This window comes from Atractosteus spatula, chromosome 25 (genome assembly GCF_055471065.1).
Source record: "Atractosteus spatula isolate fAtrSpa1 chromosome 25, fAtrSpa1.hap1, whole genome shotgun sequence".
Taxonomy (NCBI): Eukaryota; Metazoa; Chordata; class Actinopteri; order Semionotiformes; family Lepisosteidae; genus Atractosteus; species Atractosteus spatula.
This window is the reverse complement of record NC_142730.1, coordinates 1,399,070-1,422,310: the sequence shown is the minus strand read 5'-3', so window position 1 is coordinate 1,422,310 and position 23,241 is coordinate 1,399,070. Positions and strand designations below refer to the sequence as shown.

The 23,241-nt window shown below is 53.0% G+C and overlaps 1 protein-coding gene across 4 annotated transcripts in view; it reads right to left on the bottom strand.

Annotated features, from left to right (window-relative positions):
* Nucleotides 1–22,022, bottom strand: part of cadm4 (cell adhesion molecule 4) — a 46,967-nt gene extending 24,945 nt beyond the window's left edge. For 2 of the 4 annotated variants that reach the window (XM_088905536.1, XM_088905538.1), the window contains exon 1: nt 21,659–22,001. In XM_088905536.1, coding sequence (XP_088761662.1) covers nt 21,659–21,818 — 160 coding nt within the window. In that variant the 5' untranslated portion in view covers nt 21,819–22,001. Of the gene's footprint in view, nt 1–21,658 lie in introns of all 4 variants that reach the window. The other 2 variants (XM_088905541.1, XM_088905537.1) reach the window with 2 other exon arrangements.
* Between the last annotated feature and the right edge of the window lie 1,219 nt (nt 22,023–23,241).

Here is a 23,241-nt window from a genome sequence, read left to right as displayed (position 1 = left end):
ACGGTGTCTGGAAGATGGAAGCGAAATCTGAAATTTAAACACACACCTCCCGCTGCTGAGCTGAGAGACAGCAGCTTCATCAAACTGAGTTCTGCTTGTTTTCGCTGTTAAAACGCCATTAAAATATTCCGCCCCCTCCCTCCTCAGCACACAGAGCAGGAGAGCGGGGGTCTCCGTCTCGGAATGCGACCGAACATGCGGGACGGGGGCGTGGGACTCCCTGGGGTGCCTGGCACCTTGTTTTGGAGAAGGCGACCGACCTGCCATGTCCAGGCTACAGGGTCAAACCCGGTCGAGGGTTTTGTGTGGCGTGGGAAGCAGCTGAGATCTCATCTGGTCCAGACTGTCCCGGGCCATTCTGGGCTGTCCTCCTGTGTCCTAGGCTATCCTGGGTCATTCTGGGCTGCCCCGGACTGTCCTAGGTCATTCTGGGCTGACCCAGATTGTTCCACTGTCCTGGGTCATTCTGGACTGTCCTGGGTCATTCTAGGCTCTCCTGGGCCATTCTGAGCTGTCCCAGGCTGTTACAGTCTGTCCTGGGTCATTCTGGGCTGTCCTCTGGTGTCCTAGGCTATCCTGGGTCATTCTAGGCTCTTCTGGGCCATTCTGGGCTGTCCCAGGCTGTTACAGTCTGTCCCGGGTCATTCCGGGCCGTCCCGGGCTCAGGACAGGTCCCGTGGTGTGGCCGGGTGGATGTGTGAGGTCGGGGGGGAGAAGTTTACTGTCAGGACTGCGACTCTGCGCAGCTCTCCACACTCTCCTAACTCCAGCTTTACTCCCGAGGTGTTAATTACTTAATTGGCTTAATTGGCCCAATTAACTCAACAGGATTAGCCTTTCAGGGGCTGCCGGGAGTGTGACCTTGAGCCTCTGCGCTGCGCAGCTCCGGGTCCCGTCGCCCGGTGGCCAACCTCCCCCTCCTCCCTCTCCAAGGAGACCGGCGCCTGGCAACAGCTGAAGGAGGCAGGTCGCCATGGCGACGGAACGCTGGAGCCCTGATTTCCCGGCTGGCGGTGGGACGAGGAGAGGGGAGCGAGTGCTGACATCACCGCGGCCGCAGTTCAGGAAACGAGGGAGAGACGCGTGCAAGAGTGCGATTGTCATCAGCAATTATACACGGCAGTGAAGATGACAAAGATGACGATGATGGAAGCCTCATTCTCCCACTTGTCCTCCCCCAATCCTCCCTCCGTCCACATCCATCGGATTGTCCCTCCTTGCCTCTCTCTCCCTCTCCCTTCATCCCTCTCTCTCTCACTGTCTCGATCTCTATCCCTCTGTCTTCCTCTCTGACTACTCTTCTATCCCTGTCTCCTCCCTCTGTGACTCTTCCTATCTCCCTCTATACCCTTCCTCTATTTCTCTCTCCTTCTTCCTCTCTCTCTCTCCGTCACTCCTCATGTTCTTCAGATGCTGAAGGTCTCTCTGATCTCTGATCTTATAGTTTTCATCTTTAGTTTTTTATAACTCTGTTAAATGTCAAAATCTCTCTTCTTCCCTCCCTCTCTCTCAGTCTACACCTCCCTCTGTCTCTCTCTCTCAGTCTTAGTCTACACCTCCCTCTGTCTCCCTCTCTCAGTCTACACCTCCCTCTGTCTCTCTCAGTCTACACCTCCCTCTGTCTCTCTCTCTCAGTCTACACCTCCCTCTGTCTCTCTCTCTCAGTCTCAGTCTACACCTCCCTCTGTCTCTCTCAGTCTACATCTCCCTCTGTCTCTCTCTCAGTCTCAGTCTACACCTCCCTCTGTCTCTCTCAGTCTACATCTCCCTCTGTCTCTCTCTCTCAGTCTACACCTCCCTCTGTCTCTCTCTCTCAGTCTACACCTCCCGCTGTCTCCCTCTCTCTCTCTCAGTCTACACCTCCCTCTGTCTCCCTCTCTCAGTCTCAGTCTACACCTCCCTCTGTCTCCCTCTCTCAGTCTCAGTCTACACCTCCCTCTGTCTTCCTCTCTTAGTCTACACCTCCCTCTCTATAGCTCCCCCTTGTCTCTCCTTCTCCGCTCCGGGACTGTGCCGTGTGTGGTACCAGTGGGTTCTATAGAGGGGCTCAGTGAAAAGGACGAGCTTGATTCAGGCGATGCCAGCCAGAGTCAACGGATTAAGAAAAGGTTTTGGGGTTGACTTCTCTCTTTCTTCCCCCTCTCTCTCAGAGAGGCACTGGGAATGCAAATCACGGCCGACTAAATAATGAAGGGCTGTTCTTTCCTACTGTTTCTCTTCAGATAGCTCGTTCTCTCTCTCTGTCTCTCAGACATGTACAATCAGGTACTGTGTCTCACTGACAGTGTCTCTCACACATGTGTATAGAGAGTACCTATTCTGTCATATATATAGGTTTATATTATCTATATATTTAAATCTATGCATATTATATGCATATGGACCTAAATGTTTAGTATGTCTACCTGTGTCTCACAGGGACAAGCACAGGTATACAGATCTAGGTGTCCACCTGTCCACCTGTGTCTCACAGGGACAAGTACAGGTATACAGATCTAGGTGTCCACCTGTGTCTCACAGGGACAAGTACAGGTATATAGATCTAGGTGTCCACCTGTGTCTCACAGGGACAAGTACAGCTATACAGATCTAGGTGTCCACCTGTGTCTCACAGGGACAAGTACAGGTATACAGATCTAGGTGTCCAACTGTGTCTCACTGGGACAAGTACAGGTATACAGATCTAGGTGTCCGCCTGTGTCTCACAGGGACAAGTACAGGTATACAGATCTAGGTGTCCGCCTGTGTCTCACAGGGACAAGTACAGGTATACAGATCTAGGTGTCCAACTGTGTCTCACTGGGACAAGTACAGGTATACAGATCTAGGTGTCCGCCTGTGTCTCACAGGGACAAGTACAGGTATACAGATCTAGGTGTCCGCCTGTGTCTCACAGGGACAAGTACAGGTATACAGATCTAGGTGTCCGCCTGTGTCTCACAGGGACAAGTACTGGTATACAGATCTAGGTGTCCGCCTGTGTCTCACAGGGACAAGTACAGGTATACAGATCTAGGTGTCCGCCTGTGTCTCACAGGGACAAGTACAGGTATACAGATCTAGGTGTCCACCTGTCCACCTGTGTCTCACAGGGACAAGTACAGGTATACAGATCTAGGTGTCCACCTGTGTCTCACAGGGACAAGTACAGGTATATAGATCTAGGTGTCCACCTGTGTCTCACAGGGACAAGTACAGCTATACAGATCTAGGTGTCCACCTGTGTCTCACAGGGACAAGTACAGGTATACAGATCTAGGTGTCCAACTGTGTCTCACTGGGACAAGTACAGGTATACAGATCTAGGTGTCCGCCTGTGTCTCACAGGGACAAGTACAGGTATACAGATCTAGGTGTCCGCCTGTGTCTCACAGGGACAAGTACAGGTATACAGATCTAGGTGTCCAACTGTGTCTCACTGGGACAAGTACAGGTATACAGATCTAGGTGTCCGCCTGTGTCTCACAGGGACAAGTACAGGTATACAGATCTAGGTGTCCGCCTGTGTCTCACAGGGACAAGTACAGGTATACAGATCTAGGTGTCCTCCTGTGTCTCACAGGGACAAGTACAGGTATACAGATCTAGGTGTCCTCCTGTGTCTCACAGGGACAAGTACAGGTATACAGATCTAGGTGTCCTCCTGTGTCTCACAGGGACAAGTACAGGTATACAGATCTAGGTGTCCTCCTGTGTCTCACAGGGACAAGTACAGGTATACAGATCTAGGTGTCCGCCTGTGTCTCACAGGGACAAGTACAGCTATACAGATCTAGGTGTCCGCCTGTGTCTCACAGGGACAAGTACAGGTATACAGATCTAAGTGTCCTCCTGTGTCTCACAGGGACAAGTACAGGTATACAGATCTAGGTGTCCTCCTGTGTCTCACAGGGACAAGTACAGGTATACAGATCTAGGTGTCCGCCTGTGTCTCACAGGGACAAGTACAGGTATACAGATCTAGGTGTCCGCCTGTGTCTCACAGGGACAAGTACAGGTATACAGATCTAGGTGTCCTCCTGTGTCTCACAGGGACAAGTACAGGTATACAGATCTAGGTGTCCTCCTGTGTCTCACAGGGACAAGTACAGGTATACAGATCTAGGTGTCCTCCTGTGTCTCACAGGGACAAGTACAGGTATACAGATCTAGGTGTCCTCCTGTGTCTCACAGGGACAAGTACAGGTATACAGATCTAGGTGTCCGCCTGTGTCTCACAGGGACAAGTACAGCTATACAGATCTAGGTGTCCGCCTGTGTCTCACAGGGACAAGTACAGCTATACAGATCTAGGTGTCCGCCTGTGTCTCACAGGGACAAGTACAGCTATACAGATCTAGGTGTCCGCCTGTGTCTCACAGGGACAAGTACAGCTATACAGATCTAGGTGTCCTCCTGTGTCTCACAGGGACAAGTACAGGTATACAGATCTAGGTGTCCGCCTGTGTCTCACAGGGACAAGTACAGGTATACAGATCTAGGTGTCCGCCTGTGTCTCACAGGGACAAGTACAGGTATACAGATCTAGGTGTCCTCCTGTGTCTCACAGGGACAAGTACAGGTATACAGATCTAGGTGTCCTCCTGTGTCTCACAGGGACAAGTACAGGTATACAGATCTAGGTGTCCGCCTGTGTCTCACAGGGACAAGTACAGCTATACAGATCTAGGTGTCCGCCTGTGTCTCACAGGGACAAGTACAGGTATACAGATCTAGGTGTCCGCCTGTGTCTCACAGGGACAAGTACAGGTATACAGATCTAAGTGTCCTCCTGTGTCTCACAGGGACAAGTACAGGTATACAGATCTAGGTGTCCGCCTGTGTCTCACAGGGACAAGTACAGGTATACAGATCTAGGTGTCCGCCTGTGTCTCACAGGGACAACTACAGGTATACAGATCTAAGTGTCCTCCTGTGTCTCACAGGGACAAGTACAGGTATACAGATCTAGGTGTCCGCCTGTGTCTCACAGGGACAAGTACAGGTATACAGATCTAGGTGTCCGCCTGTGTCTCACAGGGACAAGTACAGGTATACAGATCTAGGTGTCCGCCTGTGTCTCACAGGGACAAGTACAGGTATACAGATCTAGGTGTCCTCCTGTGTCTCACAGGGACAAGTACAGGTATACAGATCTAGGTGTCCTCCTGTGTCTCACAGGGACAAGTACAGGTATACAGATCTAGGTGTCCTCCTGTGTCTCACAGGGACAAGTACAGGTATACAGATCTAGGTGTCCGCCTGTGTCTCACAGGGACAAGTACAGCTATACAGATCTAGGTGTCCGCCTGTGTCTCACAGGGACAAGTACAGGTATACAGATCTAGGTGTCCGCCTGTGTCTCACAGGGACAAGTACAGCTATACAGATCTAGGTGTCCGCCTGTGTCTCACAGGGACAAGTACAGCTATACAGATCTAGGTGTCCTCCTGTGTCTCACAGGGACAAGTACAGGTATACAGATCTAGGTGTCCTCCTGTGTCTCACAGGGACAAGTACAGGTATACAGATCTAGGTGTCCGCCTGTGTCTCACAGGGACAAGTACAGGTATACAGATCTAGGTGTCCGCCTGTGTCTCACAGGGACAAGTACAGGTATACAGATCTAGGTGTCCGCCTGTGTCTCACAGGGACAAGTACAGGTATATCGATCTGTATGATGTACTATCATAATTCTACAAACATGCCAGGCAGCACTGCACTGTGAGAGGGAAGGCTTCCCCATGAATTGTACACATGGGCAGGAGAGACAGCGAGAGGGAGGGAGAAGAGATCATCTTTGCACTCGGCGAAGATCACTAGAACAAAGGTCACAGGAACCTGGACTTCTAAATGCCCTTCACTCACACGCGCTGTGAACAAGCCCCTCACAGAGCCCCCTGCCGGGGGGGCTCAGGAGTCACCCTAATGACCTCTGTCTGCACTGCAGCTGGAACTGGAACTCGGAGCTGTGACTCCATCCCTGCCTCCCCCTCTCCCACTGGCTGCACGCCTCTCCATCCCTCTCTACCCGTCTCCCTCTGCTCCATCCTTCAGATACATCCCGGGAGAGAGAGGGGGGAGAGCAGAGAGAGGAGAGAGAGAGTGAAAAGACCAGAGGGCTGAGGAAGAGTCTGTCCGCGTGCGAGGGAGGAAGACAGCATTAGGAGGATGGAGGGAGGAGGGAGGAGAGAGAGAAGGATGGAGCTGGTGGAGGAGAGAGAGGCAGGAAACAGGGGGAGAGGCAGGGGAGGCTATAATCTGTCTTTCTCCGACACACTAAGCGCCTGTCAGTGTCTTAAAAAGAGTCTCCTCCATCATCAGCAACCCATCCTTCTCCCTCTCTCTTCTCCAAAACGGTACAAATCTCACCCTGGAGCGAAAATCCTGAAAAACAAAAAAACCCCACAAGAGCCCCCCCTCCCCCAGCCAGCGCTCCGAGCCAGGGAACGCACAGACCGAGGCTCCACAGATGCAGCAGCTCACATGGCATTCTTCAAGGCACAAATCGCTCGCAAGCCCTTCTCTTCCCGAACCTCCCTGCGGACCCGTACTGCTTCCTCACACCGCGTCTTTAGGGAAAACCTGGGGTAACCGAACTGAATTGAACAAAATGAGAATTAATTAATTCATCCACGCAGCTCGGCTCGTTGTTGGACATTACTGCTGTCCTCCATCTCCCCCTGTTGCCCCCAGAGGAACAGAAGAACAGATACAAACGAGAGGAGCATTCAGCCCATCTGGCCCGGCTGGTCGTTAGGACTTAATTGATCCCAGGGTCTCATCCCTCCAGCTGTTTCCTGAGAGAAGCCAGCCTACCGACTTCCAACAGCACAGCTGGGCGGCTTGTGCCACACTCCCACCACCCTTTGTGTAAAGAAGTGCCTCCTGTTCTGGGTTTCGGAATGCACTTCCTGCCTGTAGGGCGGCAATGTCTCTCCTCTGGCACGGTCAGCTCTAACACCGCAGTCAATTCAATCTCACACCCTGAGCGATACAACAGCGTAGAGCCTCCCTGCTCAACCTCACGGCAGAAAACTGGGGACCGCCACGGACTTCCAGCTCAGAAACACGCGCCTGACACTCGGAATGCACTTTCCTGCTTCCTGCGCCCTCTCTCCTGAGCCAGTAATTCGCTGTGCCTGGCAGCAGAGGAAGAGGAAGAAGGGTCCTGTGACTCCCCCATGCTCACACAGCTGACACAGCAGGGTGACGACATCAGTAGAAACAGCTCACTGATGCGCTCCTGCGACACACTGACCTGATCAGAGAAAGGACAGCAGCTACTGGCAGACTGACACACTGACACACTGACACACTGACCTGATCAGAGAAAGGACAGCAGCTACTGGCAGACTGACACACTGACACACTGACACACTGACCTGATCAGAGAAAGGACAGCAGCTACTGGCAGACTGACACACTGACACACTGACACACTGACCTGATCAGAGAAAGGACAGGAGCTACTGGCAGACTGGCACAACAACAGACAAGTGTGCTGACAGACTGACACACTGACGCACACATACAGTATCACATCTTTCAGGATTGTGTATGATTTTCTCAGGGCAGTGAGAGGAACAGGACTGCGAATACCATTGTGCAGATGATCACAGTGTGAAAGTGTGTGTGCGTGTGTGCGAGAGCTTGTGTGTCAGTGTGTGTGAGTGGTGCGAGAGTGTGTCTGTCAGTGTGCGTGCGAGTGGTGAGTCAGTACTGTATGTGCAAGTGGTGCGTGTCAGTGTGTGTGCGTGTGTGCGTCAGTGTGTGTGAGTGTTGCGAGAGTGTGTCTGTCAGTGTGTAAGAGTGTGTGTGCGAGTGGTGTGAGAGAGTGTGTGTGTGTCAGTGTGTGTGTGCGAGTGGTGTGAGAGTGGTTTGAGAGTGTCAGTGTGTGTGTGAGTGGTGTGAGAGTGTGTGTGTCAGGGTGTGTGCGAGTGTGCGTGTGTCAGCGTGTGTGTGAGTGGTGTGAGAGTGTGTGTGTCAGTGTGTGTGCGAGTGTGCGAGTGGTGTGAGAGTGTGTGTCAGTGTGTGTGCGAGTGGTGTGAGAGTGTGTGTGTGTCAGTGTGTGTCAGCGTGTGTGCGAGTGGTGTGAGAGTGTGCGTGTGTCAGCGTGTGTCAGCGTGTGTGCGAGTGGTGTGAGAGTGTGCGTGTGTCAGCGTGTGTGCGAGTGGTGTGAGAGTGTGCGTGTGTCAGCGTGTGTGCGAGTGGTGTGAGAGTGTGTACATGCAAGCCAGCCTTTGACGCCTCACAGCTTCCAAATAAATTTGAAAAGTCCCGTCTTGACTCTGCGCTGCAGTAAGCAAACATGACAGCGCACAGTTAAAAATTCATGCTCCCCGTCGCTCGGTAAAACACGACCCCCTGAAGCAAAACTTAAGCGGCACGCACTGGCGCGGCCCGTCGTTAGTCTCTATTAATTTACACGATGTCATCTTTCAGGGGAAGAGGCAGGTGGAGGGAATTCTGGGTAAGGAAGTGTCTCTCCAACACGAGGAGAGCAGAACAGGAGAGAGAGAGGAGCAGAGGGAGAGAAGGAATGAGGGAGAGAGAAGAAATGACAGAAAGAAGGAGAGACAGAGGGAGAGAGAAGGAGAGAGTAGGAGACCAGTAGCCCAGTAACAGATCAGAGAGTGACCAGTCCAGTACTAACAATGCTTATTGCCCTGAAGGACAGTAAGTGATCACTAACTGGACAGCACTGTCCTTCACCAGTCCTGCCATGAATCTCTGGGAATTTGAGTCCGAGAGGTGGACTGGGAGGGAGAGACACAGAAAGGCAGACACCTGTATCCTGTATTATAGTACAGCCCGTCTCTATCCAGTAACAGTAACCTGGCTCAGGGGGGAGAGACACAGACAGGCAGACACCTGTATCCTGTATTATAGTACAGCCCGTCTCTCTCCAGTAACAGTAACCTGGCTCAGGGGGGAGAGACACAGACAGGCAGACACCTGTATCCTGTATTATAGTACAGCCCGTCTCTCTCCAGTAACAGTAACCTGGCTCAGGGGGGAGAGACACAGACAGGCAGACACCTGTATCCTGTATTATAGTACAGCCCGTCTCTCTCCAGTAACAGTAACCTGGCTCAGGGGGGAGAGACACAGACAGGCAGACACCTGTATCCTGTATTATAGTACAGCCCGTCTCTCTCCAGTAACAGTAACCTGGCTCAGGGGGGAGAGACACAGACAGGCAGACACCTGTATCCTGTATTATAGTACAGCCCGTCTCTCTCCAGTAACAGTAACCTGGCTCAGGGGGGGAGACGGGGAGAGAGAGGTTTGTGCTGTTTAAACAGTAATGGCCAGCCCACAGTGGAGGGGGCCAGGGGGCTTAGGGGTCACAGGGGGTTTCCTTGGATACTGTGAGCTCTGCTCATAGGTAGCAGGAAAGGAGGGGTCACTGTCGGAGGGCACAGCAATCAGGAAGTGTAAACACAGCACGCCGGACCACAGTGGGGGGGTGGGCCGAACTCTGTTGCCATGGCAAAGGAAACCTCCACCAATCCAGCCGAAATCCGCGCAGAACCGGGAAGGCTGAGACGCGGAGTTCTCGTTTCAGGACTTCTGTTTCACGAGAACCATATCTCTCAGAGTTTTCCCAGATTCTCGGTGTCTTCAATAGGCCTCTGTTTACTTATTAATCCCTCGTTTCCAGTGTCACGGCAGTGGGAAAGCCCTGCAAACTGATGATGGAGGGAGTGGGAGAGAGATCAGGGAGGAGAGAGAGAGATGTGCTGATATGAGAGACCTGTGTGACAGGCAGAGACGCTGTTTTCTCAGCCTGCTGAAGACACTCTTTGTCCTCGTGTCTCTCTGGGAGGAAAGAGAGACGAGGGAGAGAGAGAGGCGGGAGAGGGGGACAGAGGAGAGATGGACAGAGGGAGGAACAGGAGGGAGAGCCTTGTTCCTGACAGGCATGTGTCCGTGTTGCTGGAAAGTGCAATTCTCTAATCTTCGGAATCAGGAACCCAGCCCTCCAAGAGGGATAAATACACCAGGGACACGTCACTCCATCCTGCCGGCCTTCGCTTCTGGAAATTCCCCAAACGTGCCGCCTGCCAGGAAACACCCCCAAGCTTGCTGCATCTCAGCCCCCCCAGGAATCTGCGTGATTGAAGAGTGTGTGTGGGAGGAACAGGCAGGGAGACTGGGACACACAACCACACCGCCACAGCGCAGAAACACAACACACACACCGCAACACCGCAGAAACACAACAACACACACCGCAACACCGCCGAGCCGCAGAAACACAACAACACACACTGCAACACCGCAGAAACACAACAACACACACTGCAACACCGCAGAAACACAACAACACACACCGCAACACCGCCGAGCCGCAGAAACACAACAACACACACACCGCAACACCGCCGAGCCGCAGAAACACAACAACACACACTGCAACACCGCAGAAACACAACAACACACACCGCAACACCACCGAGCCGCAGAAACACAACAACACACACACCGCAACACCGCAGAAACACAACAACACACACCGCAACACCGCCGAGCCGCAGAAACACAACAACACACACCGCAACATTGCTGAGCCCCAGAAACACAACAACACACACACCGCAACACCGCCGAGCCGCAGAAACACAACAACACACACTGCAACACCGCAGAAACACAACAACACACACCGCAACACCGCCGAGCCGCAGAAACACAACAACACACACACCGCAACACCGCTGAGCCGCAGAAACAGAACAACACACACCGCTGAGCCGCAGAAACACAACAACACACACCGCAACATCGCTGAGCCCCAGAAACACAACAACACACACACCGCAACACCGCTGAGCCGCAGAAACACAATACTCACTGGTCAAGTATTTGACCAGGGAAAGAGACAACAAATAGAAAAAGAACCTAATGAAATACAGGCTCAGTGACCACAGCCTGGACACAGACACTGGACAGAGACACTGGACACAGGCAGACCTGGCTGCCCAGCGAGGACAGGCTCAGTGACCACAGACCTGACTGGCCAGTGAGGACAGGCTCAGTGACCACAGACCTGACTGTCCAGCGAGGACAGGCTCAGTGGCCACAGCCTGGACACAGACACTGGACACAGACACTGGACACAGGCAGACCTGGCTGTCCAGAGAGGACAGGCTCAGTGACCACAGACCTGACTGTCCAGTGAGGACAGGCTCAGTGACCACAGACCCGGCTGTCCAGTGAGGACAGGCTCAGTGACCACAGACCTGGCTGTCCACAGAGAATAGATTATGATCTCACTGCTGATCCTCCACTGTCGCCCCCTAGTGTTGGACGGAGTCATTAACCTAACCCCTCAGGTTCTCCTGCATTCAATTGTTCTGGACCCTGAACTCTGAACCGAGCCACCTCTGAGATCCCACCTGCTGCAGCCAGACTGGGTCCCAGAGCAGTCGAAGTCGAACCGGTTGGAGCAGCAGCAGAACCAGCAGTGCGAACCGGGTCAGGGTCATGAATTATTTCTTGTCTTTCTGAAACACTGTCCCTACTGCAGGCCTGCCCTGCGAGCTGAAATTTTAATCAATCATTTCATTTCTCTCAGATCCTGGCTTTCTTTCCTCCTGGGTGAAACGGCTCTGCATTAAATTTTCAGGAACAATCTGGTCGGGAATTCCAGCCGGATTTCTCCAGCGCCGTTTGCAAATGGGAACGCAGTGTCACTGGGCTCGGGGGCTGACCCACTTCCTGGGACGGGCTGGATGTCCGATTTCCCCCCTTTTCTCCTTCGGAGTTTGTCCACCTGAGTTATCGGGAAGCTGACGAGACTCAGACTGAGGCTCCAGGGAGATTCTGCTGTGAAGTCAGTACAGCACCTGTCTGTCTGTCTGTCTGTCTGTCTGTCTGTCTGTCTGTCTCTGCCCCCGTGCAAACACCACCTGTCTGTCTGTCTGTCTGTCTGTCTCTGCCCCCGTGCAAACACCACCTGTCTGTCTGTCTGTCTCTGCCCCCGTGCAAACACCACCTGTCTGTCTGTCTGTCTGCTCTGTCTGCTCTGTTACTACAACATGATTTAAATGTATCTCCCTTTCTGTCTCTCTCCCTCTCCCTCCCCCTCCCTCTCTCCTGGCATCTGTTTTTCAGAGAAAGTGTGTCGGTTTATTTGAATAATTGTGTTTGTCCTACTTAATACTGATCCCACCCTGCTCCATCTCCCAGCCTGCGAACAACTGTTCTCTTCACAGAGTTCCGTCTCGTACAGACACTCTCTCTCGCCTGACTCCTGCCCTCCATCTTTCTGCCCCGGCCCGCGCCAGGCGCTATATACCCCAGGACCAGCTGCCAGTGGGGGTCACGCTCCTGTTTTGCCCAGATTCTGCCAGCGTAAGGGTGTTGGGGTGTCTCTGTGCCACGAGGGCAGTGGGCAGGGCAGACTGGCATGCCCTGTGTGCCCACTGTGCCCAGGGTCCTGGTGCTTTCGCTGCCAGGCTGATCTCTCTGGTACACTGAAGGCCAGGCCCTCTCCTCTCCTCTCCCCTGTCTCTCCTCTCCCAGATCTCTGCTCTCTCCTGTCTCTCCTCTCTCTCCTGTCTCTCCTCTCCCAGATCTCTGCTCTCTCCTGTCTCTCCTCTCTCTCCTCTCCCAGATCTCTGCTCTCTCCTGTCTCTCATCTCTCCTGTCTCTCCTCTCCCAGATCTCTGCTCTCTCCTGTCTCTCCTCTCTCTCCTCTCCCAGATCTCTGCTCTCTCCTGTCTCTCCTGTCTCTCCTCTCTCTCCTCTCCCAGATCTCTGCTCTCTCCTGTCTCTCATCTCTCCTCTCCCCTGTCTCTCCTCTTTCTCACAATGTCCATTTAATTGTGACTCGTTTTGAAACCGAAACGGTTCTCTGCTGGGAAGGCGAGGGGAATTCCAGACAGGCCCCAGTTCTTGCTTTTACTTTCACAACATGGAATTTAGAGTGAAAATGGAGAAAAGAAATTCATTAATAAGACAAAGTGCGGAATAAGATGATATTCAATTGGAGATGTGAAAGGTAGTTTGTGTGAGTGAGAGTGTGTGAGAGTGTGTGTGAGTGGTAGTGAGAGTGTGTGAGAGTAGTAGTGAGAGTGTCTGTGAGAGTGTGTGTGAGTGGTAGTGAGAGTGTGTGAGAGTGTGTGTGAGTGTGTGTGAGTGTGTGATAGTAGTGAGAGTGTGTGTGGGAGCTACAAGCTCAGAGCTGTGTACACCAGCCCAGTGTAGTTTGTGTGAATCTCCCCCCAGGACAATGAGCACTGAGCTCCGCGCTGGCACAGAGCACACGGATATAAATAGCCTGGAGCAGGACAGCAGCTCCTCCGATTGGGGAAGGAAAGGGACAGCTGAGGTGTGTGCATGTGTGCGAGTGTGTGTTTCTCCAGCCATTGGAGCCTGTGTGTGTGTATGTGTGTGTGTCTGTTACACACATTTGTGTTAGTGTGCTCATCCCTCTGTCTGTCCCCACACATCGGGGAGTTTCTGTGAGTGTGTGCATCTCTGTGTGTCAGTGTGTGTGTGTACACCATTGTGTGTTTGTGTATGTGTATCAGTGCCGTGTGTGCATATCTTGGTGTATGTATATCATTGTCTGAGAACAGTGTTTGTCTGGTTGTGTGTGTGTGAACAGTGCTTGTCTATGTGTGTGTGAACAGTGCTTGTCATGGTGATAGTGAACAGTGCTGGTCTGGGTGATAGTGAACAGTGCTGGTCTGGGTGTGAGTAAGAGTGTGTGTGATCAGTGCTGGTCTGGGGAGGAAGTGAGAGAGACATGAGGATATGGTAGTGACACCCTGTCAGCCTGCATTCTCTGCCCAGAGAGCCAGACAGCCACGCCAAGGAGCTCCAGAGCACCTGGCCAGCGCCACACACCCAGGGGCATCGTGCTGTGCCCACTGTGACACACAAACGCCAACCTGCGGTCTCAGCCCAGCCAGGCTATGTGTGGGCCTGAAACTGAGAAACTGTGCCACTGACATAGACGGTCCTGATAACACACACTGTGTCCCCACACTGGACAGGACTGCCTCACCCTGTGGGGTAGAGTGTGTGTGTGTGTGTGTGACTGTGTGTATCAGTGTGTCACAGGAGGACTGTGTGTGTGTGTGTGTGTGTCACAGGAGGACTATGTGTGCGCGTGTGTTAGTGTGTCACAAGAGTGCAACTGTGTGTGTCTGACAGTGTGTGCGTCACAGGAATACAACTGTGAGTGTGTGACCATGTCTGTGACAGGAGCACAACCGGTGTGTGACAATGTGTGAATATATGACAGTGTGTGCACAGTATAGTGCAGTAAAGCACTGTGAGATTAGGGTAAAAGCACAGTACAGTGGAGTAAATCACAGTGAGATTGTGGTAGAAGTGCAGTACTGTGCAGTTAATGATTTGTAGTTATTACAGTTATGGGGAGGAACTGTATTAAAATCAGTTTGTTAATAATGACAAATTCGTATAAATGACCCTTTTTTGTCTTAAGTGAGTCGAGACAGATTACACTGAAGGGTAGGATCACTGCAGAAGTTGAGGCAGTTTGTTAAATTTAAAATCCTTTGCTAATTGGTGTCATTATCATCCTTCATTACGAGCAGTGCTGTTATTATTAGAATCATTACGGAAACAGGACATTTGTGAGAACAGTCCAGCTCTGTCGACTCCAAACCTAATTCATTCAGATCATAACCTAGATAGAGGCTTTAAATACGTGCTGTAACCAGGGCTGGGCGCTGATGTGGGGAGCTCGTTACTGGAATGAGTTCATTCTTGAGCCTGCTGGAGAACAGTGTAAGCAGGGAGACCCTCTCTCCTCCTCTCTCTCCTTCCCTCTGTCATTTCCTCTTCCTCTCTCCCCTCTCTCCCATTCGTCTCTGTCCAGGTCCAGGTGTTCTCTCTCTCTCTCTCCTCTCCCTCTCTCCCTCCCTCTCTCCCTCCCTCCAGCAGTAGCTGCACGTGCTCTTCATCACTGATTCTCCTCACTTCTGGGCTACTGACACACTATTGTTTCCTCCCCATTATCATGCAAAACCCCCACGGCAGCCCCCCCGCCCCCCCACAGCTGCGGCTGCCCGCTGGCACGAGCCCACTCCTCTCCCGTCCGCCTCGCTCCTGCACAAATCCTGACACCGCGTCACGGCACCGCGGCACGTTGAAGCTGGGGCTCCCCGAAGCTCTCGTGTGCAGCTGGAGGAGGACAGGAGGCCCCTGTCTCGAAGTGCACACGGCACATAGTGCACACGGGACATAGTGCACACGGGACGGTCTCAAAGTGCACACGGGACATAGTGCACACGGGACAGTCTCAAAGTGCACACGGGACATAGTGCACACGGGACATAGTGCACACGGGACAGTCTCGAAGTGCACACGGGACATAGTGCACAAGGGACAGTCTCGAAGTGCACACAGGACATAGTGCACACGGGACGGTCTCGAAGTGCACACGGGACATAGTGCACACGGGACGGTCTCAAAGTGCACACGGGACATAGTGCACACGGGACAGTCTCAAAGTGCACACGGGACATAGTGCACACGGGACGGTCTCGAAGTGCACACGGGACATAGTGCACACGGGACCGTCTCGAAGTGCACACGGGGAGGTCTCGAGGTGCACACAGGGCATCAGACGCAGTCAGAGATTCCCATGTGCTGTTCCTGTATCCCTGAACAGCGTCTCTGCCCAGATGGGTACAGAGCCAACGGACCCCTGGGGAACACAACACAGACCACTGAACTGCTGCCCAGGGATCGATACCACTGCTGACACAGACCTCAGTGTCAAAGAGAGAGAGAGACAGGGGAGAGAGGAGTGGGTATACACTGAGAGAGAGACAGGGGAGAGAGGAGTGGGTATCACACTGAGAGAGAGACAGGGGAGAGAGGAGTGGGTATACACTGAGAGAGAGACAGGGGAGAGAGGAGTGGGTATCACACTGAGAGAGAGACAGGGGAGAGAGGAGTGGGTATCACACTGAGAGAGAGACAGGGGAGAGAGGAGTGGGTATCACACTGAGAGAGACAGGGGAGAGAGGAGTGGGTATACACTGAGAGAGAGACAGCCCTGGACTGTTCTACCTCTCTATTCTCTCATTATAAAAGATATTACAGCTCGTGATATTGTTTCTCTTGTCATACTGTTTGCCAAATAATCACTCTGTCAATTTTAAAAATGGCCACATCAGTAAAACAGCAGAATTAATCTGAATTGACACAGACAACAAGAAAGAGACAGATCCAAAACCTAAGAGGTTTTTTCCACACATAAAAAAACCACAGGAATTAAAAATTCATAACGAACTCCTGTTTACACACCACTAAACGGCTCACACAAGCACTCCCAAGGGGCAGGAGATAACACTTAACACACTAGAACATCTTTGCTCCCAGCAGCTGGGCTGGGTGTGTTCATAGAGAGAGTGGGGTTAATACAGACACACTGACTGGACACTCCGGTACATTAACACTGCACTGAGAGAGAGAGGGGTTAATACAGACACACTGACTGAACACTCCAGTACATTAACACTGCACTGAGAGAGAGAGGGGTTAATACAGACACACTGACTGGACACTCCAGTACATGAACACTGCACTGAGAGAGAGAGGGGTTAATACAGACACACTGACTGGACACTCCAGTACATGAACACTGCACTGCGAGAGAGAGGGGTTAATACAGACACACTGACTGGACACTCCAGTACATTAACACTGCACTGAGAGAGAGGGGTTAATACAGTCACACTGGACACTACCGCATCTCAAACATTTACTTTTCCTCCTGTGGCTCTACAGAGATGCTTGAGGAGACCTATCCATGTGACACACGAGACCTGGGACTCCTATGTTAGGGTGTGCTCTGTTTTCTGAGTGGTGTTGACTCACTGACACACACTGACAGAGGGAAAGGCAGCAGTACTGGCTGCAACAGCAGTAGTAATTGTAATTATAGTAGCTTAATTAATAATTATACTTATACTAATTATAGTGCTTGGCTATATGGTAGATGTCATAGCAATGACAGCAGCGGTGCAGTTCTGTGTAGCTCTGCCGGCAGGAGATACGGTGTGGTTCTACTTGATGTTGTTGTTTCCAGCAGGAAATGCAGTGCTTCCATGTTAGTGTCTGCTCCTCTTTGTGCTTGGTGTTGTGTATCAGTACCTGTGCGTATGTTAGTGTCTGCTCCTCTTTGTGCTTGGTGTTGTGTATCAGTACCTGTGCGTATGTTAGTGTCTGCTCCTCTTTGTGCTTGGTGTTGTGTATCAGTACCTGTAAGTATGTTAGTGTGTGCTCCTCTTTGTGCTTGGTGTTGTGTATCAGTAGCTGTGTGTGCAGGACTGTGCAGGAGACCACAGCGTTGCCGCCTGATTTTCTCTGCAGAGGACCTCACCCACAGTCCAGCTAATGAGCCAGAGAGCTGAAACAAATGTGCCCCAGTTCTTAACGAGATGACAGCGCCAGCGTGTCGAGACTGCAGCGCACCCTGCCGGAACACACTGAGCATGGTGACCACAGCGAGACAGCCTCTCCTGTCCTCACATTCACCAGATTCACTCTTCTCTCCCTGAGCTCTTCTAGAGCCAGACCCCTCAACCCCCTCTCTCTTCTAGAGCCAGACCTCCTCCTCCTCCTCCTCTCTCTCTTCTAGAGCCAGACCTCCTCCTCCCCCTCCTCCTCTCTCTCTTCTAGAGCCAGACCTCCTCCTCCTCCTCTCTCTCTCTCTTCTAGAGCCAGACCTCCTCCTCCTCCTCCTCTCTCTCTTCTAGAGCCAGACCTCCTCCTCCCCCTCCTCCTCTCTCTCTTCTAGAGCCAGACCTCCTCCTCCTCCTTTCTCTCTCTCTTCTAGAGCCAGACCTCCTCCTCTCTCTCTTCTAGAGCCAGACCTCCTCCTCCTCCTCTCTCTTCTAGAGCCAGTCTGTCTCTTTCTCTCAGCTCTCTCAGGGCCTTGCCCCCCCTCTCTCCCTGCCCCCTCCCCGCAGTTACAGATACGGGCCGCGGGAGCCCCTGACAGCTAAGAGATTAATGGGCGTCATCAGTCTGCGCCACCCCCCCCACCCCCGCGACAAGCACCGTCAGCACGGGCGCGAACAATGGCGCTGTGTTCTGTCAGCCCCTGGAAAAGAACAGGGACTGTGTACATCCCTGACAGCACACACCGTCCCATACAGAGACCCCTACCCATCCACAGACACAGCCCAGGACACATACAGACCCCCAACCATCCACAGACACAGCCCAGGACACATACAGAGACCCCCTACCCATCCACAGACACAGCCCAGAATACAGTGTGTACACAAACACCGGTAATCCACACTGACAGGCTGGAGGAACTGAGTCTCTTTAGTGTTTAACAGAGAAGACTTCAAACTTGAAACTACAAGGAGGTGTGTTTAAAACTGAGAACAGGAGGTGCTTCTTTACACAAAGGGTGGTGGGAGTGTGGATCAAGCAACCCAGCCATGTTACCGAAGCCCATACCCTGGACTCTTTCAACACCCAGCAAAATGAGATCCTGCAGTCAGAACAGGAGGCGCTTCTTTACACTGAGAGTGGTGGGAGTGTGGAACAAGCTGCCCAGCCATTTTTTGGAAGCTGGTATCCTGGATCGTCTCGAGATGCAGCTGGATGAGGTGCTGGGATCAATGAGCTACTAACAACCAAACAGGCAGGATGGGCTAACCAGCTCCTCTCGTTTGCAAACTCTTTTCGGTCTCTGTGACACAGGGGCTGGGATCAACACACCGAGTCCGCCCGCACTCGGCCAGCGACGACCCCGCTCACGCTCGGCGAGCCGTGACGTCATCGCCACGTCACGCACAGCCTTCCCGCACGCAGTCGGACTTCGGCCGGAAACGAGACGCGTTTTATCGGAAGTCGATCAAAGCGTGTGTGCAGCGCCAACAAAAATATATTTTTTTCCAGATTACAAATGCCTACACACATGGCATGCCTCCCAGATTATACACAGTGTAGGAGAGGATATCAGAGTACGTGTGTGAATCTATATTCTCCCCCGAGGATGAGGCACATACTGCACAGACACACGGGATCGTCACATTCCGAGCGCGGGTGGGAAACAGTGACGTCACCGGACCCTGGACACGTGCGCGCGCACCCCCTACCCGCACGGACACCGTGTCGCGCAGGTGCGTGTCCCCTGCCCGTGCAGTGAAGTGTGGCCCTGTTCTTGTAACTTCGCCAACCCTTCCGTTGCACAGGGGTACTTTCCGGCCCGCGCAACCCTACCCGCCCGGTCTGCCCCAGCCGGGACATCGCCGGGGCAAGAACAGAACTTCCCCGGCGGCGCTGCAGGGGCTTTCTCCCTGTGTCCAGCTGGTGCTGCTGTTGCCAAGGCGACTGGGGGGGGGGATCTCCCGGGGGCGTGTCAGCGCGACACGGTGAGCGGGATCCCCCGGTTCTGACCTTGAGGCCGGCTTGGACGGTTTCAAGGGGATTCGCGCTCTCACACACAGCGCGACCGATTCTCGCTGACACGCAGCTCGCAGCCCACAGCGCGGGGGAGCGGGGTCGCGATCAAGCCATTACTCCTCCCTCGGATTGCTGTGTCTTCACGCAGAGCACACGCACACGATAGCGCCCGGGTCCTGCTGTAGTGCACACGCACACGATAGCGCCCGGGTCCTGCTGTAGTGCACACGCACACGATAGCGCCCGGGTCCTGCTGTAGTGCACACGCACACGATAGCGCCCGGGTCCTGCTGTAGTGCACACGCACACGATAGCACACGTGTCCTGCTATAGTGCACACGCACACGATAGCGCCCGGGTCCTGCTATAGTGCACACGCACACGATAGCGCCCGGGTCCTGCTGTAGTGCACACGCACACGATAGCACACGTGTCCTGCTATAGTGCACACGCACACGATAGCGCCCGGGTCCTGCTATAGTGCACACGCACACGATAGCGCCCGGGTCCTGCTGCAGAGCACACGCACACGATAGCACACGTGTCCTGCTGTAGTGCACACGCACACGATAGTGCCCGGGTCCTGCTATAGTGCACACGCACACGATAGCGCCCGGGTCCTGCTGCAGAGCACACGCACACGATAGCGCCCGTGTCCGGGAGGTTTTTCTCACAAGCCTGGAGAATGACACCAGTACCTCACACTCTCTCTCACACAGGCCAAATGAATGACACTGTCTCACTCACACACACAAACACACACATGACAGATAATGACACTGCCTCACACACACACAAACACACACATAACAGATAATGACACTGCCTCACACACACACATGGCCAGTGAATGACACTGCCTCTCACACTCACACACACAGGGCAGTGAATGACACTGCCTCTCACACACAAACACACACACACAGGGCAGTGAATGACACTGCCTCTCACACACAAAAACACACACACACGGGGCAGTGAATGACACTGCCTCACACACACACTCACACACACACAGGGCAGTGAATGACACTGCCTCTCACACACACTCACACACAAACACACACTCACACACATAGAGCAGTGAATGACACTGCCTCTCACACAAACACACACACACACACAGGGCAGAGAATGACACTGCCTCTCACACACACAAACACACACACACACACAGGGCAGAGAATGACACTGTGTCTCACACACACAAACACACACACACAGGGCAGAGAATGATACTGCCTCTCACACACACAAACACACACACGGGGCAGAGAATGACACTGCCTTTCAAACACACACAGGGCAGTGAATGACACTGCCTCACACACACACTCACACACACACAGGGCAGTGAATGACACTGCCTCTCACACACACTCACACACAAACACACACTCACACACATAGAGCAGTGAATGACACTGCCTCTCACACAAACACACACACACACACAGGGCAGAGAATGACACTGCCTCTCACACACACAAACACACACAAACACAGGGCAGAGAATGACACTGTGTCTCACACACACAAACACACACACACAGGGCAGAGAATGATACTGCCTCTCACACACACAAACACACACACGGGGCAGAGAATGACACTGCCTTTCAAACACACACAGGACCAATGAATGACACTGCCTCACTCACACACAAACACACACACGGGGCAGAGAATGACACTGCCTTTCAAACACACACAGGACCAATGAATGACACTGCCTCACTCACACACAAACACACACACGGGGCAGAGAATGACACTGCCTTTCAAACACACACAGGACCAATGAATGACACTGCCTCACTCACACACAAACACACACACGGGGCAGAGAATGACACTGCCTTTCAAACACACACAGGACCAATGAATGACACTGCCTCACTCACACACAAACACACACACGGGGCAGAGAATGACACTGCCTTTCAAACACACACAGGACCAATGAATGACACTGCCTCACTCACACACAAACACACACACGGGGCAGAGAATGACACTGCCTCACTCACACACAAACACACACACATGGCCAGTGAATGACACTGCCTCACTCACTCACACACACACATGGGATCAGCACGATTTAAGCGACTTCACCCGCATAGGATACTGAAGAGAGACCAGCGAGGTGCGGGTAGGACCCTAACAATGATCCCAGCGCTACCCAAACACAGGAGCCCCACCGAACCGAGCCGGTCCCGAGAGGTCGGGGTGCAGAGAGAGAGAGGGAGCTCCTTACCCGTGCTGGCCAGGGACAGCAAGGCGACCGCCGCGAACACAACGCAGTACACTCCCGAGCCTGGCATTGTTCCCAGCGATCTGCGCCCTTCCTCCTGGCCAAAACCACGGGCTGGTGTTTTCTTCGAAAAAAAATAATAAGAAAATGACAATGAAGGCATCAGTTCCTCCCGAAAAACACGCCGGTACGCCTTTCGATCCAGCCTCCCGCGGACAAGACAGGCTCTCGCTTACATCACAGGAATCACACTCATAGTAATTAACAAAGGTTGGATCGCGCAGCAGAGCAAGATGGGTTTTTTCCCCGTCACACGCACTGGCCCGGCCAGTTCCACCTTGATACTTCACATGTTAATGAACTCTCGGGGGGGGGGGGGGGGGCGGTCCGCCGTCAGCCAATAGGTGCCCGTTCCGACAGCGGGGGGCGGGGATGTTGTTGGGTTAGGGGCGGGGCGACCGCACGGAGTGGACGGGGGGGGGGTCGAGGGGGGGAGGAGGGCGTATTTAAAGGGCCAGCGTCATAAAACCCCTCACCGCTCTTGAAGAGGCTGACGCGGACGCTTACGGACACGAGTTATGCTTGTGCCGCTGTAATAACAGCAATCTGAGCACGACAGCGCGATCGCAGGTCTTCCGGGCTGTGGCGGAGCCCGCGCTCACCTATTCTGAAATAAAAACGGATTGTTTTGTTTTATTTTAAGATCCGACGCGATCCGAATTACAGCGTCTGATCCCCCTAATTTAATTAGCCATTACCTTAATTAATGTTTCTTTTCAGATTGAATTTTCTTGTTCTGCTCTAACGGTGCTGATAAAGATGTATTAGGAAGCTGAAAGCTGAGACCGAGGAGGCCAATTAATTAGATATAATTCTCTCAATTAGTGGGGTCAATTACGGAGGTGAAAAGAGCCGTGAAGGGGACAGGGGGTGAGGGAGCAGGAAGTTGGGGTGCCCTCTTTGCAACCTGGGGATCACTCCAGGAAGATACTGCAAGGGATCAGCTCTGAGGTCATGCGGTGTTCCCAGCCGGAGTCCCCAGTGGGAATTAGGAGCTGGAGGCACCTCTGTGCACAGAGAGTGGTGGGTGCAGGGGTATGAGAGCTGATGATACGCACAGCTCCTGCAGCCCTCCCACTCATGTCTGTGGGAGGACCAAAGAGTGGGCAAATTGTGTTTCCGTCTTTGAACGTGCTTCTGAAGATGGGAAAGTAAAAGACATTTCATTAGACCCAATAACAGAATTCTCAAGAGGGCACTGATCAGAGGGAACGAGATCACGGGGGGGGGAGAGAGCGACAGAGGGAGGGAGAGAGAGGAGAGATGGGAGAGATGGGAGAGGAGAGAGAGAGGGACAGAGGGAGGGGGGAGAGAGAGAGGAGAGAGGGAGAGAGAGGGGAGATGGGAGAGGAGAGAGAGAGGGACAGAGGGAGGGGGGGAGAGAGAGAGGAGAGATGGGAGAGGAGAGAGAGAGGGACAGAGGGAGGGGGGAGAGAGGGAGAGAGAGGAGAGATGGGAGAGGAGAGAGAGAGGGACAGAGGGAGGGGGGGAGAGAGAGAGGAGAGAGGGAGAGAGAGGGGAGATGG